We start from the raw sequence: 18344 nt of genomic DNA, 5'->3' as shown, positions 1-18344 counted from the left end.
AAAACCCTCTCAGAAACGTCTTTGTAGCAACAATCTCTCTCCCAATTCTAGTACCCACATATTTGGCATCTAGAGTTCAAGAAAGGTGCATTTTTCAAAGCATTCATCTTGAAAAAAACCCCACAGACTGAAAACTCTAAGGCTGACTCTGCTTTCTGACTTCAGTGCCAAGGGAGCGCTCAGAGGGCGAGCTCCCACAGAACAGCCTCCTGGCACCGCAGCGGGAAACCAGCAGCACCACTGCAGTGGGAGAGAAAAAGGAATAGGTGAGGCTGAAAAATCAAATACTTCCCTTTAGATGAAGCCATATGAACCGTCTTAAGGAAAGGAGGTTTGAGCTGCCTAAGTAACCCGAGTCTTTTCCCTCCTCATTTGCTACTGTGTTCCACAAATGCCGTTACGGGAAAGACCTTTTATGTAGATCTGCCAGAAATGACATTGTGCTTCTGTTCAGGTCTCCAAAATTGCAGGGAGAACCAGGTGATGAAGTCACAAAAATTGTTTTCATGCACTGGAAAAAATTGATGGTTTATGAAAAGGCCTCTCTTACTGTGAATAAACTTTATTGCATAAACCTAAAATGCATATAATAGAATACAGGCGCTAGTCATTGTCCCTTTGCAACAGCGGGCAGGGGTTAAGCTCTAGCACTTATTTCTTACAGACCAAAGAAGGACAAAGGCACACTTCCACTCTAATCAGTGAGTTATAATATGCATTGACAATACTACTTGCTAGGTAGACAAAGTCACAATATTTTTTTTTTCATATATTTGGAAACAAAAAGGTAGGGATACAAACACAGCTGTTATTTCACAGAAGGCTCAGGACAAAGCAAATCAAAAGATAAATCTCAGAAAAAAATATTAGTTTACAAATGCGCATCTTTTCTTCTGCTTCATCTGAGAAGACAAATGCTTCCCCAAACTGTGGTCCATAAATTAATGCCTGCCTTCCTCTTGTAAATAGAATCAACATGTTGAAGATGGTATAAAAATTAACTATAGCTAAACTGGTCTCACATTATCACGTGCTCCTTTTTCCAATCAACAGGGCAGAATTACAATCACAACAGGTTATGAAGCAAGGAACAACTATAAAGACTGAAAAGTCACGTTAAAGTATGTGCGCCTGTTACAAATCAAACTCCCAAGCAAGTACCCAGAAAAAGCTCTAAATCAAATGCTTTGCCAACATTTGGTACATTATGATATTCTACTGTATATTAGCACATAAACAGGACAGTGTGTTTTATGTCTCTCAAGACAGGAACATTTTAGGTTTCTTGAGATGCTAATTAAAAAAACAAGTGCTAAATTGGGGATGCGTCATATAGCCTTAAAGTAAGTATTTCTTCACATTTATAAAATACCTTTCCACCCAGAAAAATCCCAAAGACCTTAACACGCTGAAGCATAGTACTAGCTTTACTGAAATGTTAACAATAAATGTGTTAAATAATAGGAAAGTAAGTGAAAAATTACCTATTTCTTTAAAATTAAATTTTGGATAGGCAAAAAGCCAAATAGCCTGATAATTATCAGATTATCTTAGAAACAAGTTTTTACTAAATAGTTGCAGTTTAATACTGTATCATTTTATCCCCTTATTTTTTTCCACTGCCCGGCTGACTTGAAAAGTTACTTCATGATAATAGCATATCTCACATCAGATAGTACAAATCTGAAACATTAATCCATCTAACAACTGGTGGGGAAGGAAAAAACAAATGAGCTATTCATTCAACAAACCTCAATTAGACTATCACAATCAACACTTAGAAACTCTCTCTCCTTCAGGAACGTATAGAGATTTACTTGAGTATCAAAGTACTCAAGAGTGAGCAACTATTACATCAAAACACTAGGAAAATAAATGAAGTTTTCTTTCTCAATAAAAGGAATATTCAAAACTAAAATCTATTTCAGACCCCTTCTTTCATCAAAAGTGTTTAGACTTTACACTAGCTGCATTTCTTTCACATGTGACTGCCTCTGACTTTATGATCACACTATTCAGACCGACCACTCTATTTCATAGCAATCCTTTCAAACTTTTAAATACATCACTGAAGAGCCACATCCAAGTCTGGAGTTTAAGTAGATCCCAAGGTATCCATACTATACATGCCAAAATAATTACAAAAATCTATTAGAAGCAGAGAAGAGTAAAGTTCTTGATTCACGTTTACCAGTTTTAAGTATTATTTCATTTTCTTAAATACTAGCAGGGATATAGAAAAATGTAATTTATTTTGTACTAGAAAATGTGGTCTACGAGACCACTGGGGAAACGGAAAACTGCCTTTTGAAAGCTGTGTCCTAAACTCTGTAGTTTTAAAGGTGTTGCATTTCAATAGGGAACAAAATTCTTTATCTGTAAGAACTGTAGTTTAGGGTTTTTTCTGTTCTGTGTTTCACTGCAGAAGAAAAAATAGAATGCACAAAATCCCACTGGATAATTTGCAAAAAAAAAATCATAAAAATTTGGCAAAAGTGACTATAGGGTTAAAAGCAACTACTAGGCAAAAAGCTAGGGGTTTGGTTTGGGTTTTTTTTTGCATGAAGTACATTAAATTACACTTTATTTGCTTCGGCTCCCAGAGTCAGATTACAGGTGAGAAGAAAAGAGGGAAGGGGGAATTTGTCAATAATCCTAGTAATTTCAAATGTCAGCCCTCTTCTTATCTGCTCATTCTCACTTCTTCCCTATGCCTGGTTCCTCTACTCTGATGTATGCTTTTCAAAGCGGCTGCCACAGGACAATGACTTCAAATGAATAACAGTATGTCATGGAAAAGCTTATTTTGGTTCAAACAAAATAATACTTTAATCATTGTTCATGTGACGATATTAATGAGAATTAAGTTGTAAATCTTACTACACAGGCAAATATCTGTTCTCAAACTGCTGGACCTGCAAAAAACCAAACATACCTACAGGTCCCATGGCAGCTCTTGAACCTGAACAGATTTACCAGAGCTGTACTGACATCATTTATGGTGTACAAAGGTGTTCCAGAAGAATTACACATAGTAAACCAAAACCAACTATGATAATTTTAAGATACTGCAGCTGCTTTGCAGAACTTGGAAAATAGTTATAAAATAATTGACATAGTGTTTCTGATGTCATTAACAAGCTGTAAGAACAGTCTGATTCACATTCGCCAAGACACAGATGACCTGGCTTTAGGTGATCAAAATCCAAACCGTTCTGGAACAGAGTAATTTATGCAAGATAATTTACAGTGTTAAAATGTTACCAAAGCTGTACCCTTAGTCACTATGTCTTTCCTTGAAGTACAAAGCCTGTCATCATTGGCAGGGAAATGGCTACAAATCTCTAGAGAAACTCCAAAATAACAAGAGGGAAATTCATGGAAAACTGAAATACCTCACAGCTCCCACTGCTGAACTGTTACAGTATTTCTAAAACATGCTAGAAACTGAACAAAACTACTAAACTGACCAAAAGCATATGGAAGTGTCTTCTTGATGAGACGTATGTCATTATTCCTCCAGTCTTTCTCTAGCACTTTCTGTGCTGGAGTTCTCTAAGAGACAGCAACCCAGTAAAAAAGTAGAGATGTTATTTTGGAAAAATACTTCCCGCAGTACTTCCTTCCTCAGTTGCAAGACAAAAGCAACTACAGAAAAAAAAAAACAACTCAGTAAGATAAAATCAGAAGCCACTCCAATAGAGCAGCCACTTAGTCACTCCCAAGCTGCAGTGAAGGGAGATGAAGAGAAGCCAAGTGCCTTGTGCGTGCAAAAGTACCATAAAAACCTCAAGAGTTGGGAGAGGAACTTCTGAATACCAGAGCTGTTCATTTAGTATCACGTTACAAAGCTTCTCCTTGAGAAATGGGCAAATACAGAGGACTCTGCCCAGAAATGGTATAAATTATGATAGATGACATTCTTCATGCATTTTTCCCTGGCTTTAAGAATTACTAGCTCTTCCAATAATGAAAAAGGAAGAAGGGAGTTTTTAGAGCATCAAGGAACAGCAAATCCCACACTCTGTCTCGAAAAAGAGACATTGCTACGTGCTCTGTTCAGCTAGGTTGAGACATACATGAAGTCAACGCTGTCCTTATCTTCAGGATTCTGCCATCTAAACCATTTTGCACACACAGTTTTTATGTCGACAAAAATTAAAACTAGCTGAAAAACTGCTATGGACAAATGGGCACAATCCCCCCCAGTGTATGACGTTAATAGCGTATTAAGATGTTGATGCTTATCTTTACAGACAAGGAACAACAAAAGGAACTATCAGTTTAGCCAAATTCGTTTTCAACTTAAAGCAGCACACATAAACATACACACATGCCACTAAAAACACGGACAAGTCTCAACAAGATGAGGAGTGTACTGAGGCTAAGGGGTGAAGATACATTCAAAATATGGACAAACACTTTAAAAAAAGTATAAACATTTTAAATGTTTCCCAACTTTCCCCTCAATTTATTTCTTTATTGTCTAGCTTGGTAAGCATCGTGCTAGAATTGAGTCTTGAGCAAAGAATTAAAACCAGGAGATGGAAAGGGCTTTAAGAAACAGGTGGAGTGAGATATTTAATATGCAAGCCTCGTAACACTGCCCCAACTTGGAAGTATCTACAAACAGAGCAATCTCCTGCCTCCGGTGACAGAATTCAAGGGGAGCTGCCTTAAAAAAAAATTTCAAGATTGTGTTACTGTGTGAAAAGGACTTACAGGAGAGAGGAGTGTCAAAACAGCAGATCGTCTTGAGTCTGGAACAAGGGAAGATACTACTGATTAGCTTGCCTCTATGCAAAGCAACAACTCCTACAGTTCTCAGCAATGATAACGTGCCAAACACTGCCTGCAGAAACTCAGAAGGAGCTGAAAACAGCTGCCTTGTACCAAGAGAAGATACTGCCCTGATTAACTGAAAAAAAAAAAAATAACAGACGGGTGGGAGAAGAAGACAACAGTTTTTCAGCTGTCTGGCTGCAAGACTCCTGGTCCGAAAGAAACACTTGACTATTACTGGAAAAATGAAAGCTGTGAAGTAGATAAATATGCAAAAAGCTATACAGAATTTCAAAGCAAACAGAAATCCACGTTTTATAAAATGGAAACAGACTAATACAGTATTTTGGAATGACTGCTTTAGACACTTCATTACTATCATGTTTCCCCTATTCAGTCTATTAAGTAGATAGGAACCTCCTTCTTGGTTTCCACCAACACTGTTTTCTTTGACTTCAGTGTCCTTGACAAATTCTCCCAGACTTGTAAACTGCTTCTACATCTTATCAGAAGAGAAAGCTGGCTGGGAAAGTTACCATCACATTCCTTTCTTGCACACAGTTTGTTCAAAAGTGGTTCAAACGTTATCCACCGATTCTTCCTTAAATTCACTTCTTGAATTGAGCTACTTACATATTGGGGGGAAAAAAGCAGCCCACCTTATTTGGAACTTCATAACACACAGAAGAGCTATGGCTAGGCAATATAAGGCAGACAAGTAGTAAACTTTTTTATTTCCTCAGCTGACTGTAGAGAAACAGCCACCTACTCAATATATGTAAAATAAATAAGGAAATTATAAAGCGGTATTTAAAAATACCTGAAAATATTTCAGAAACCACTCTTGTTAAAAGCTGAGCAGATGCAAGCCCTAAAGGCCTCCATTTTAAATGGTAATGCCAGTAAGTTCACACTTCCAAATATCAAAAAGCAGCATAGTTAAGAAAGGATAAGACTGAAGCCAGAAATACAAGAAAAAGCAGAAAACTCTGCTTGTCCACATCTATTATTTTCAGCAAAAACTCCGATTTCTGTTCAGTTCCTAGTTTATCTTACGAAGTCTCCATTCCATACTGTCTTTGTGTCTTACCACAAAGATCTGTAGAAACACCTCACGGGTAAAAGTCCACCTTCACACAGCTGACAACGTGACAGCTTCTATACTATGGTAATTTTTATGTACTCAGTAGAGCACTTATGAATTATAAGAAAATTTAGTTAAGTTTTGGATCAAGCAAATCACTGGAAGTTTTCTCTCCCCGTCTATATTCTGAAGAGTTCTTTTCTTTCAAAACTTGAAACAAAATTACTCCAAAATCCCCTGAAAACCTATTAAAGTAGTGGGGGAAGGAACTGCCACGTCTGGGTGTTCAGGATCCTCAACCTACATACTATACAAGCTCCGGAGTTAAGTATGCGCATTCTTAAGAGTCAGCTCGAGAAAAGCTCAGACACTATGCTTGTCACCTGGATCACCAGTTCTTCCTTATGACTTTTTGAACTTAGAAAGTGGTTCTGAGAACATCTCTCACTTGCTGAGATAAGCGAGGTAGGCAAGACAAGCAATGAGACAAATGAGTCACCTACACCACCAGTAAGGGCTCCAGCACATCTACAACCAGAAACTTAACTGTATAGTCCAGCTTTTATTTGTCAGTTGTTATAAAACAACATGATGCATAAGATTTCAAACACCTCACATACACAGATGTACGTATGTCCACTCATTAATATTAAAGAGAGGCGAACCCAAGACTTTGAAAAAAAAGTCAAAGAACCGACCTATGTCTAGACACAAATATGTGTAACAAACGGGTCAGATGTCTTTGCCAGACCTTCAAAACGAGTCAAAAGAAAGAACTGAAGAAGAAAGACACGCTAAGCAGGGTATTTTGTGAAACATGCACAGATACTGAGATCTCTACAGTATTGTATTTTAAACCTTCAGCAAACATGGGTCAAGAAGAAAACTAAAATGAATTAACGTACATACTTCGGAATGGGTCAATGAAATGTGTCCACACAAGCTTTATTAATGCAATCACAAGTTCAGTGAAGCCAAATGGACATCTCAACTGGTAAACAGAGTAATGAGAAACACTGTCATATCCAGTTAAAATACATTTGCAAACAATAGGCAGCCTAACTAATGAGAAACATGAATGTAACTTACAAAGTAAAGAGACCCTCAAGGTAAGAACAGCCCCAAAATGCTCTCCACAAATTAAAAGACCTAAACCAATGGACTACACTGTCAAGAAAAAGTTTGTTACATGTCAAAAATTAATCTGTACATGAACATAAGGAAAAGAAAACGTACTTTCCCAGACAAGGAAAGATGTCAGTGCTGCAGACCACATCATAAACCCATGTCATGTCAGAGGGATTTCCAAGAAGACAGAAATCCCCAACCAAGCAAACAACAACAACAACAAAACCCAAAGCAAATTTGGTGGCAAGTAGAGGAAATAGCATACAGCTTGTTTTTATTTAAACTATTTTTCTGTATGCCCTGAGCACATACTTGCATCTGCATTGCCAACAGTGTTCAGAACATTTAAATAGAAACTTTACTTTTAAAATGCAGTAACATCACATTAATAAGCCCAAAATTTCAGCAAAAGCAAAGCACAAGCAGCTGTAAATGCAAAAAACGTACATTAACGGCTACACCTTTCATTCAAAACTTTTCAAAATATCTCACGCAAAGAAAACGTCTTCCTTTGAGCTAATTTTCCACTACTGCGTAGGATAACCAGCACCTTATAGTTTTTTGTGCCTTCTTCACCTTAGTGACAAGTTAAAAAGCTGTGAAAAATTATTACCAAGCACTACAGCCTGGACACAAGCAAACACAGGATTAGTTGGGCTCCCAACCAGTTACACACAAACTCCTGGAGCACCCCCGACATTCCGCTCCATGGTCAGGAACAGAGAACTACAGCAGAGTTTGCTCCTTATTTCTTGGGGAAAAAAAGAAAAAAAAGCAAAAACCTCCCTGGTGTGACTGTGGGATAAAGATGTCCCATTTTGTCTAGCTGCTCCTCTAGAATCAGACAATACCAGTTGCGCTCTTACTTTGCTCTCCCTGGGGATATCACAAGAGAGATAAAAGAGAATAACCAAGACAACATCTTTCTTTCCTGGCTGACTGCAGTATTACAGCAAAGAAAGTTTCTCAATGGCTTCAGGAAAGACTGAATAGAAAATATGTAGAATGGCACTCGATTCATATTTCTCTCCTCTCTCGGCATCGAAACATGTGCAACAGGGGTATCTAAAACTTATTTGCAGAATTTGAGAAGATTAGCAGAGAACCTACAGAGCAGCATGTGAAAAGACAGGGCTGAAATGGAAACTATGGCACCAGGGAGATGTGGGATTCTTCAGGAATTCTTATTTAAATATTTGCATTATAAACTTCTACACAAAACTTAAAATATACTAACATGTGAAGGTGAGGCATCATCACCCTGAGGCACAGGGGAGGAGCAAGGTACCATATCAAAAGAAACAGAACTGAAATAATGGAAACAGAATGAAACTCAACAGAGCAAAATACAAGCTTGAACACTGCAGCAATGATTTCTGTTAGAAACCAAAATATCATAATGAAAATGACTACAGATGGGAATGAGCTGATCACAAAATGACTACAAGCCACTATCATCAGCCAAAACCAAGGAGACAAAAACTTTTCAGCAGGTAGATTTTAAAAAAAAAAAAAAGGTAACCAATTTTGGATGTTCTTTCAATTCTTTTTATAATTTTTTTATACATGCGCGCACACACACATACACACAAACGCTTTAACATCTTCAAGCTCATTTAGAACTCAATACTGTCAGGTTCATTCATTCTGAATAGTCTTTTATTTTGAAAGCAGATACACAGAAATCAATTAAATTATTCAAAGCAAAGCATTTATCAATACGAGCATATGTAAAAGTAGAAGGCGCAAGGAAAGCTGTATTATATGGCTTATATTGAAAGACTGATTTAAAGCAGCTTTTTGCAATTGAGAGCATTTACTGCTATCTTCCGCATCATTTTTTAATTTTAATATAATGCATGAAAAACTTTAAGAATCAAGTAAAAATAAGCCTAAGCATGATCATGGGAAAAATGGCAAAAATTACACAATTTGTTGATAGCATGGCTGATTAATATAGAAAAAAACCTAATATTATTAAAATAATCTACCAGACATGATTAAATACAACCAAAAAATATAACTACGTGTGGTAAAAACAATGTGAAATAGGTCTCTTCATCATCTCAAAATGCTATCAGAATATGACACCAGAAGGAGTCCCTCCTTTTCAAAGCCACCTACTTTTCCAAATACATTACCATTTCAAATTAAAAGACTAAATATTTATATATGTATTTCTACCAATATTTAAAGTAACAACATAGGCTTTGTGGTAAACACTAGTTTTCCGATACTAACCTGCTTTTTGAAACGGGTATGAAAGTAATTGAGAATTCTTCTACTATATTTGAGTCATATAATTTCAGAATCTAAACTGGCCAAGTAAGTACTTCCTCTACCTAGCGGGGCATTTGCTAACTTGAACTCAACTTCTGTCTGTATTTTGTTTTGGTCAGTCAGGTACTTTCTACATTCTGGCTACCTCAGAACTAATTAATGATACATTCCACGCAACTCCATGAGCCTTTTTAATAAATTGCAACAGTAGATTTTATCATGAAGACCTGTCCAAAGAAACCTTAATATAAACGTGAGCTCAGAGACCCATATGTGGATGTTTTTGGTCATAGCTTGTATCATGTTAGTCGACTGTCTTTTTTCCAACTCCATCCCCTATTTTCTTACTGGCTTGAGAATTCAAGTCTTTTTACTCACTTCTGTGCTCCCTGAGACAACAGCTTTGTCCACGTTCACCGATAGCTGCTCTTCAGTCTGGCAGACTCCCAATGACCACTCCGCACAGCGGTGATGAGCCCAGCAATGACCTAATGCATTATGAAAGAAAAAGAGCTTTGGCTGTACAACTCTGTCAAGCACTTCTGTAAGTATGAAACTTAGGCCTAGTAGTAAATACTTGCCAGATAAAATGAACAGTCTCTCTTCCACTTGCTTTTCTTGTTGCAACATTTAATGCCCTTATTATCAAATGCTAAATATATTGCAGTTACTATCAGACATCAAATATATTGCAGTTACTATCAGACACTAAATATCCTGCAATTTTTTGATACATAACACATCTTCCTCTTCATTTCAGCACATTCCGTATATCTGTTCCTAATTTTCAGAAGCTTGATCGTGTAATCGTAACAGTAGGGTGTATATGCAATGTTTGGGTGCGAGACACACGCAAAATTACAACCGATCTTGTATTTCACTGCAGGTAACATTTGTCTATATACGTACTCTTGACTTATGATTCCCAAGGACCGGATACAGATCTGCATGTTAATGCAGAACACGCTCACATGATGCTTTAGAATTCTACACAAAACTTTTAAAAGCTCAAAATACAGCATGAACAGAAACAGCATATAAATGACTGAGAAGACTGTGTCAATACAACAAACACATTATAGAGATATAAGTAGTACATAGCAATTCAGAATTTGCAGGATTCAACAGGTATCTCCTCTTAAGAGAAGTTTCTAATTTAATTCTGGGAAAAACAATGTAAATGATGCATACTTCCAAAGGAATTCTGTGACAGCTTTATATCAGATTCAAAATGATGCTTTACATTAGCTGTTGAAATTAGGTACTTGGTCAACTTAATCATTCAGCAATAAAAAAACTCCCCCAAAAATCTCTGTAAGGGCTTGGGAAGAGTCATCTACAAATAATAACAACTTTAAAAAATCTAGATTGATAAACCCCCCCGCCCATCCACACACTCTATCGTATAACTACTTAAAACAAACCACTGCATTTTATTTTTTTAATTAGACTTTGAAATGAGTTTCCACACTCATGAAATAATGACATTTATATTGTACAAATATACTTCCATTTTTGAGGCAAAATACGTGAGCGGACTACTGGCATCAAAGCACTTGGACATAGATGCTTTCTGAAAATGTAATTCATAACTGAGTAAAAAGGAACGTTCCATTAAAGTGAAAGAACAGATGACAAACCGGACAGTTTTCTGACAGAAAACCTGCAGATACTGGAAGCATGGAAGTGTATTATGCCTCTATTATTCTAGCAGTACTGCTCTTTTAAATCTTCCTTTCCATTATTTCCGACTTAGCAGACTTTAAGAATTATATTAAGCATTTCTTTTTCTTTTTCCTTTTCTCCCCAAAACAGAATCATGATACTGAAGATATTACTACCTGAACACCAGTTCAGCAGTAGATTACAAATATTTCCCCATGCAAAGCTGACAACGATTCTGTCCCAGTACTTGAAGAGGAGACTATACAAAAACAACACGTAACATTGGCAAAAGCTACAGAAGCATCATCAAACACTTGACAAACACCAGAGCACAGAAAACCAACAGCTGAAAAACTTCACTCACTGTCATTGTAGCTACTGTACTACTACTGGATGAAAATAAAGGAGGATAGCAACATATCTTACCTGTTGGCTCAAATAAGGCTTGAACATCAATGTCATCTGGTAAGCCAACTAAACTGAGTTCATCCCAGAATTTGACAACCTGATCATCAGAAGCAGTTTGGGTGCTCACACTTGCACATGATGCTATACTCGATCGAGATCTGTATCAGGGAGCAGAAAAACAAACTTAGAATTGATCACGTTCTTTTTTAATTAGCTAGATACTTGTAAATTATCCAAAACTCAAGGAAAGTGAGTATAAGTTTTTCCAAACATGATAAAATATAAATCAACACAAACAAAATCTTTCTTCCTCATACTTTAGCCCAACACTTTTCCCAGTAACAAAGTTTTCAGTTAAAGCTGCTATTCAACACACAAAAAAAAGTGCTTGGTAAAATGCCCCTTTCTCCAGCCTGCTCTCTTCCAATTCTTCAGGACACAGGCTTCTTTGTTTAAAGTCCACTTCTGTTTGATATTAAAACTTGCCCAACCCTAGTAATGGAGAGTTAGGTAACAGCAGTCTGTGTTACTCTGGGGAAGAAGAGACGTAGAAGGAAGAACAGAGAGTGGTGTAAGTGGCGAGCACCAGCAGCAGCTTTCATACAGCCCTCTCCCTGCGCTCGTAACAGCTGGTCCAGGGACAGCACTGACAGCATCCTCAAAGGAGGCTGCCACCGCCAGAGGTGAGGTGCCTAGATACAATACAGCAGCTATGGGGGGAAGGTAGAAAAAAGACCAGGAGTGAAAATGTTGGAAATACATGTCTTTATCCAATGCCATCGAGGTGTTAACAAAAAGAAAAAAAAAAGGGGGGGGGGGGCAGGCAGGAGGAAGGGAATGTGGGGGAACTGAAAAATGCAGTGATATAAAGACTACTGTCTTGTGCTGACATGGGAAGGTCTAGTTTATAACCTTATTAATTTGTTCCCCTAATCTCAACAGAAAACAATTAATAAAACTCAGATTACTCCATTAAAAAAAAAGAAGTGATGATTCCTCCTCATCTATTTCCTGCAGGCAAAAAACTAATCTTGGACATCTAAGGATGTGCATTAGGCTTACTGACAAGAGAGACCTGATCTCTGACGCTTCAATGGTTGGTAGGAAAGGCAATGCTGCGTTTTCTATTAAGGCTCTTTGAACTTCATTATTCTCCCCCATTAATAACTCAAATGTATGCATGTGCTGTTACTTCTGAGCTTCTGGAGTTGAGACAGCACAAAACCACCTCTCTTTCAGAATTGCTCTCCTGCTTATAACCTCTAAAAAAAAGATGCTGAAAAACAACCTATCTCCAATAAGCCAAGAGATACAGCAAGCACTGGAATTTCAACCTGCAGTAACTTTGCCTTCCTGAAAACCATGCATGCATTACTTCATAGAATCCAGCTTTGGGATGGAAGGGACCTTTAAAGGTCACCTAGTCCATCCCCCCTGCCATGGGCAGGGACATCCCCAACCAGATCAGGGTGCTCAGAGCCCCATCCAGCCTGGCCTTGAATGTTTCCAAGGATGGGGCATCTACCACCTCTCTGGGTAACCCGTTCCAGTGTTTCATCACCAACATTGTAAAAAATTTCTTCCTTATATCTAGTCTGAATCTACCCTCTTTTAGTTTAAAACCATTACCCCTTGTCCTATCGGTACAGGCCCTGCTAAAAAGTCTGTCCCCATCTTTCTTATAAGCCCCCTTTAAATATTGAAAGGCTGCAATAAGGTCACCTCGCAGCCTTCTCTTCTCCAGGCTGAACACCCCCAGCTCTTTCAGCCTTTCCTCACAGCAGAGGTGCTCCATCCCTCCGAGCATTTTGTGGCCTCCTCTGGCCCCACTCCAACAGCTCCATGTCCTTCCCGTGCTGAGGACCCCCGAGCTGGTCGCAGGGCTCCAGGGGGGTCTCCCCAGAGCGGAGCAGAGGGGCAGAATCCCCTCCCTCGCCCTGCTGCCCACGCTGTGGGGGAGGCAGCCCAGGAGACGGTTGGCTTTCTGGGCTGTGAGAGCACATCGCCGGCTCATGCCCAGCTTTTTGTCTATCAGCACCCCCAAGTCCTTCTCCTCAGGGATGCTCTACTTCAGCAATTACATTGAGAAACACACGAAAAAAACTTAGCTGGGGTGGGGGCGGGGAAGAATACCATCCCTCTTGTACCATCACGGAAAGGTGGTTCCTGAACACCGCCCGTGTCCAGCGGAGCCACTTCTAACATTAAACTGCTACTCAAAACACAGGAGTTAAAATGAACATTAAGAAAACCCTAAATCCCAGCTGACAGGGCGTTTTTACTAATACGAAAGCTTTCTCACAAGACCAAACCGACCCATTTAACGAACGCCCCCATTTAATCTGCGGTTAAATATTGCCGAGCGCATTCCGCTCAGGTTGAAGAGCAGCGGCCCCGCCCGGCCCCGCAGCGGCCCCGCAGCGGCCGCGGCCCTCAGCCGGCTCCGCCTGACCCGAAACCGCCCGCTTTCACTTCCTCGGCCGGGCCCCGCGGGCTGGCGGCGGCCCCGCGCCCCCAGCCAATCCCCGGCCTCCAGCGCGGCGCGGCCCAGCCCCGCCGGCCGCCCACGGCCCCTCATCGCCCGCCGCCCACGGCCTCTCATCGCCCGCCGCCCACGGCCCCGCACCGCCCGCCGCCCCCGCCGGCCTCCTCCCGAGCCGCCCGGCCTTCGCGCTGCCCCCAGGGCCGCGCAGCCGGCGCTGAGCGACCCGTTGGGTTGGCGGCAGCCGCTGAAGGGAAACGGCGTCGAACCGCGGGGACGGAACCCCTACACCTACGGAGAAACTCACACACAGAGAGATTTAAAAACGCGCTTCTCCCATCAGTCCCGTCTGCGCCATCGCCAGACACACCGTACATTGAACAGAACCTCACCGCGGAGCTGCGTGCGTTCCTGTCGTTTTTTTCAGAATTCCTGAAAGGTGGAACCCACCTGAGAGGACTCGGGCCGCTGCCCTTTCCATGGCCAAACCCACCCTGCTGGGAAACCTGCCAAGGAACCCCACTTCTGAAGGGCAAGAAAGGCGTGCGCTGTGCCTGTAACACCGCCGTCGGCATTGCGAGAGCCAGCTTTGGAGGGCAAGGGGAAAAAGCTTCAACACGATCTAGTTACTGCAGTCTACAAGATACACAAAGTGTCTGAAGTCCATTATCGTCTACTCTTGGGCATACTTATACTTCAGCCCCACAAGCAGATCTGTGCTTTACAATAACTACTGTTTCTTTTCTATGTTCTTATAGAGTCAAGATTCTCACTAGAGGGGAGAAACCAACCAGTCTTCAAAAAGTAGAAGAGACAGCTATTCCTATACTGCTTGCATTTTGTTGGTTTTTTTTTTTTAAATGAGCAATATTAATGAACCGCATTTTCAAAAATACAAGTTATTTGCCTATTGCAGTATAGTATCTGTAAAGATGCTTCCTGAACTTCATGCAAAACAAAAAAAAATACATATTTATCGTACAACGGACTTACTTCTTCTGTCCTCTTTGTTTGCGCGGCACTGAGTTTTGCCTTGCAGTTCTCTCGCAAGCTCCATCGGTGCTGTCGCTGGCTTCACTCTTATTTAAAGGCTGGTTTTTCCATGGGATAACATACCCAGGAGTTGGACTGAATTGTTTTAAGTCTCCTTGTCCTAATGAGCTCCGTTCTCCACAGTAACAAAAGGCGCAGAGTTGTTCGCTGTGAAAAGGAAGATAATTACTTCTTTTGGGGGGGGAACAGCAGAGGATACCCTATCAAAGAGCAACTTTCATGCCAATTTAACCCTTTATAACAAAACAATAAAAGCTCCCAAGTACTGTCAGGTATCAGAATTTAGCATTCAGGAACACTATTTCCAGCTCATATAAAGTTACGCTAAAAGAACTTTTTTGTTCACAAAAGTGAATGATTAACAAAACAAAACAAAACCCTCACATATGATATTCAAGGGATTAATATAACCTTTTTGTTCAAAAAATTCTTTATCTCTAGACACACGCTTGCTAAAAGGCGTCAGAAAACAGGGCAAAAGAAAAGCATGGGAGGAAGAACTTAATTAACACCTCGCACCCATTAAAAGAACCCAGCATTGCCATCACAGGAAAGGCAAAGCTCTGCCTTTTTGAACCCAGAACATGACTATGCATATACCTTTCTGTAAGTACATACACCTCATGTGCAACACAATGTGCCAATACGATACGCCAAAAGGTTTAATGAAACATGGAAAAACATGGAATAATGAGAAAGTCACAGCAATGGCTGCCGTCACACATACTAAGGAATATGACATACACAAATCCAAATATCCTCGTTTACTTTAATATTTTAAAATGATACAATACCTAGAAGTTTTACTAGAGGAAATGCACATTTACAGAACTGTGACCGTTACAATATCCCTGTACCATTTGCAACTACGTTTTAACATGCATAACATAGCAACAGCATTGAAATGACAGCTCTGACAGCGCTCCTTGTGTCACATCATATGGAAGCTACTGAAAAATATTTCTGTAATAAACATATCCACAAACTTAAAATGTGAACTTCTGCAACTAATGCAGTCTGCATTAAAGGAAGGCCATTTAACACATCTTTTTATGCTTAAATGAGCAATTCTGTTTTCTTCATATTCATGCCCCTAAGACCCCCAAAAGATGCCTGAGGGAATCAGGCTCTTGGATAGAGGCTCGGCTTAGCCTGGATCCCGTTTAAATAGCTCTCAGTGCATCTGCAAGGTGGCACGTTTGGGCTTGGGGCACCCTGTGTTGGGTGGGTGGATGGGTGGAGGAAGGTGAGGTGGGAAGAAGAAAAAACCATAACACTAAACTCCTATATAATACTCACTAAATTCTGGGAGAAAAAAAATATGGAGTGCCTGTGCTTTTCAGCCAGGTGAGGCAAGAGCAGCAACAGAAAAAGGCGAAAGTAGAAAAGGAAAGTTCCAGTTCAGAACATAGGATACTGAGAATCCAACAACGCCCCTTAGATTTGGTGTAACGTACTCTGGGACGGGTCTTTTTGCCCTCACCACAGAGCAACGCTGGGGGCGGGCGGGGAAAGGGAGAAAGAAAATACAAGTGGGTACGTAAAATGCCTCTCAACGTCTCTACTATTACAGTAGTGGTAATACCAGACAGTCAGATGCTAAGGAAGGGAGCAGCATGTCACGAGCCCAAAATGAAGCCCAGAATGAAGCCAAATGTTTTTACGAATGCTCCGTAGGTAGGATTGGACTTTCCCTAAGGCAGACAGACCTTTGGGGACACACAGGTTGGTGGGCAGGTAAAATAGGTCCCATCATGCTACTCAAATTAAGACCCTACCGCATTACTGTTAGGAAACTTTCATCCTCATATTCACAGCCTCGGTCGCGCATCCCTCCCTGATCCTGCCTGCACCCAGGGCCAGCGTGAGCCAGCACAGCCCCCGGAGCTGATGGTAGATGTCTGACATGTTCCAGAAATATTCAGAAATAGGTACCCGAAGATAAAAAGACGCAAAGAAAATATGGGTATGTGTAGCATAAGAACGTGGAAAAATGAATAGTTACAGCGAAACAGTACATATGTCTATTTCAAAGCTAGTTTTCAATGTGATAGAGCAGCAAATGAATTATTACTGGTATGTCAGTGAACATAACCACTAGACTACCAGCGAAACCTGATCTGGCCTCGCAGGCAGGGTTTGTAAGAAGGGAAAGCAAAGCTATTTATGCTAGTTGAGACTAGAGAGACTTGTGAGGAGACTTAAGAGATTTAAACAGGCAGCACCACAGTATATAAATTACACTAGTTACAAACACAAGATTATCCACAGTGGAATAAATAATTATTCATACATCCTGTTAGGACAGACTATCACTGCTCATTAAAAGACTCGAGGATAATTATGACTAAATAAACAAAGCTCCTTAAAGGGAAGTCGTAGCAAATAGGCAATAATGGTACGGTTTATAAAAGAGAAATACAAAACTGTAATTACAAAAAAAATAAACTAACTTTTAAAGCGGTACTATTTGAAAAAGGAATAGAGGGGTAAAGCAGATATTTCTGGAGCCTGTAAGGCAGCTCCGGTATCCCAACTTCCAGCAGTAGCTTTCTGCAGGCAGAGTGAAGTGAAACAACAGGAGCAGCGAGTTTCACAGCTACTCTGCAGCGTGGTGCAGACAGCTGTGAAGCTGTCAAGAATCATATGGTTTGTGCTACTGCTCCTGCTCCTGCTCCAGGAAAGCTGGGGACCGCAGCTGAACCAAGTGCTTGAGCACTCGCCGCAGGGAGGGGGGCTGGGGGAACCCTTCGCTAAAGGTTTGCGAACACACAGATGCAGAAGGAGAAGCCAGGAGCAGCAGAACATTCCCAGACCACAGCCAAGAGCCTGTGGGGCTGAGAGAGAGGGGAGGGATTATAAAAGGGGGGGAGAAGGTTTCACACCTTCCAGGGAGGGTAAGCAGAGGGGCTTCAAATGTATCAGGCACCCAAACACCCAGAAGCAAGCAGCGGCAGCGTAGTCCCTGCCTGGCACCTGGATGCTAGAGAGACCCTCCGCAGGAAAGCCACGGCCCTCCGCTTCCCAACACGCCACGTTGCTGATTTGTGATGCAGTACAAAGTGGCCAGTTCCATCACGTTAGCCTTTTAGGTTTAAGTGCTCAGTAAATATTTTAAGTTATGTCTGTATGGGCAGAAGGTAGATTTTTTTTATTCCTATCATCTCAGGATTGCAGAAAGTACTTACAAATCTACTTTCCATATGTCAATATGCAATTAGAGGATCTAAATCTGTGATGCAAGAAGAGCTCTCATATTGAAGATAACGAAATTGAGATACTGGCAACTCTTAAGATCAAACCCTAGATCTGTTATCATAATTAGCATATTTTCAGAACAGGCTAATTCAAAATGGGATAACAAGCAAGAGACGATGTGTCACATATCTTTTTATAAGCTACCAAGGAAAAAAAGAAAGAGAAAGCTCACCAATACTCCATTTAAGATGTATCTATGATGCT

General features: G+C 40.4%; 1 protein-coding gene across 17 annotated transcripts in view; it reads right to left on the bottom strand.

The window, feature by feature from the left end:
- KMT2C (lysine methyltransferase 2C) overlaps window positions 1-18344 on the bottom strand; it is a 199806-nt gene that overhangs the window by 107899 nt on the left and 73563 nt on the right. For all 17 annotated transcript variants that reach the window (XM_087730329.1, XM_087730336.1, XM_087730300.1 and 14 more), the window contains 3 exons: window positions 14823-15029; window positions 11366-11505; window positions 9653-9762 (listed from right to left, as the gene is read on the bottom strand). In XM_087730329.1, coding sequence (XP_087586455.1) covers window positions 9653-9762; window positions 11366-11505; window positions 14823-15029 — 457 coding nt within the window. The remainder of the gene's footprint in view (window positions 1-9652; window positions 9763-11365; window positions 11506-14822; window positions 15030-18344) is intronic.

This window comes from Nipponia nippon, unplaced genomic scaffold, assembly GCF_047370975.1.
Source record: "Nipponia nippon isolate SJK-2023a ecotype South Korea unplaced genomic scaffold, ASM4737097v1 scaffold_1, whole genome shotgun sequence".
Classification (NCBI taxonomy): domain Eukaryota; kingdom Metazoa; phylum Chordata; class Aves; order Pelecaniformes; family Threskiornithidae; genus Nipponia; species Nipponia nippon.
Note: the sequence above shows the minus strand (reverse complement) of the source record. Positions and strands in the feature narration are given on the sequence as shown.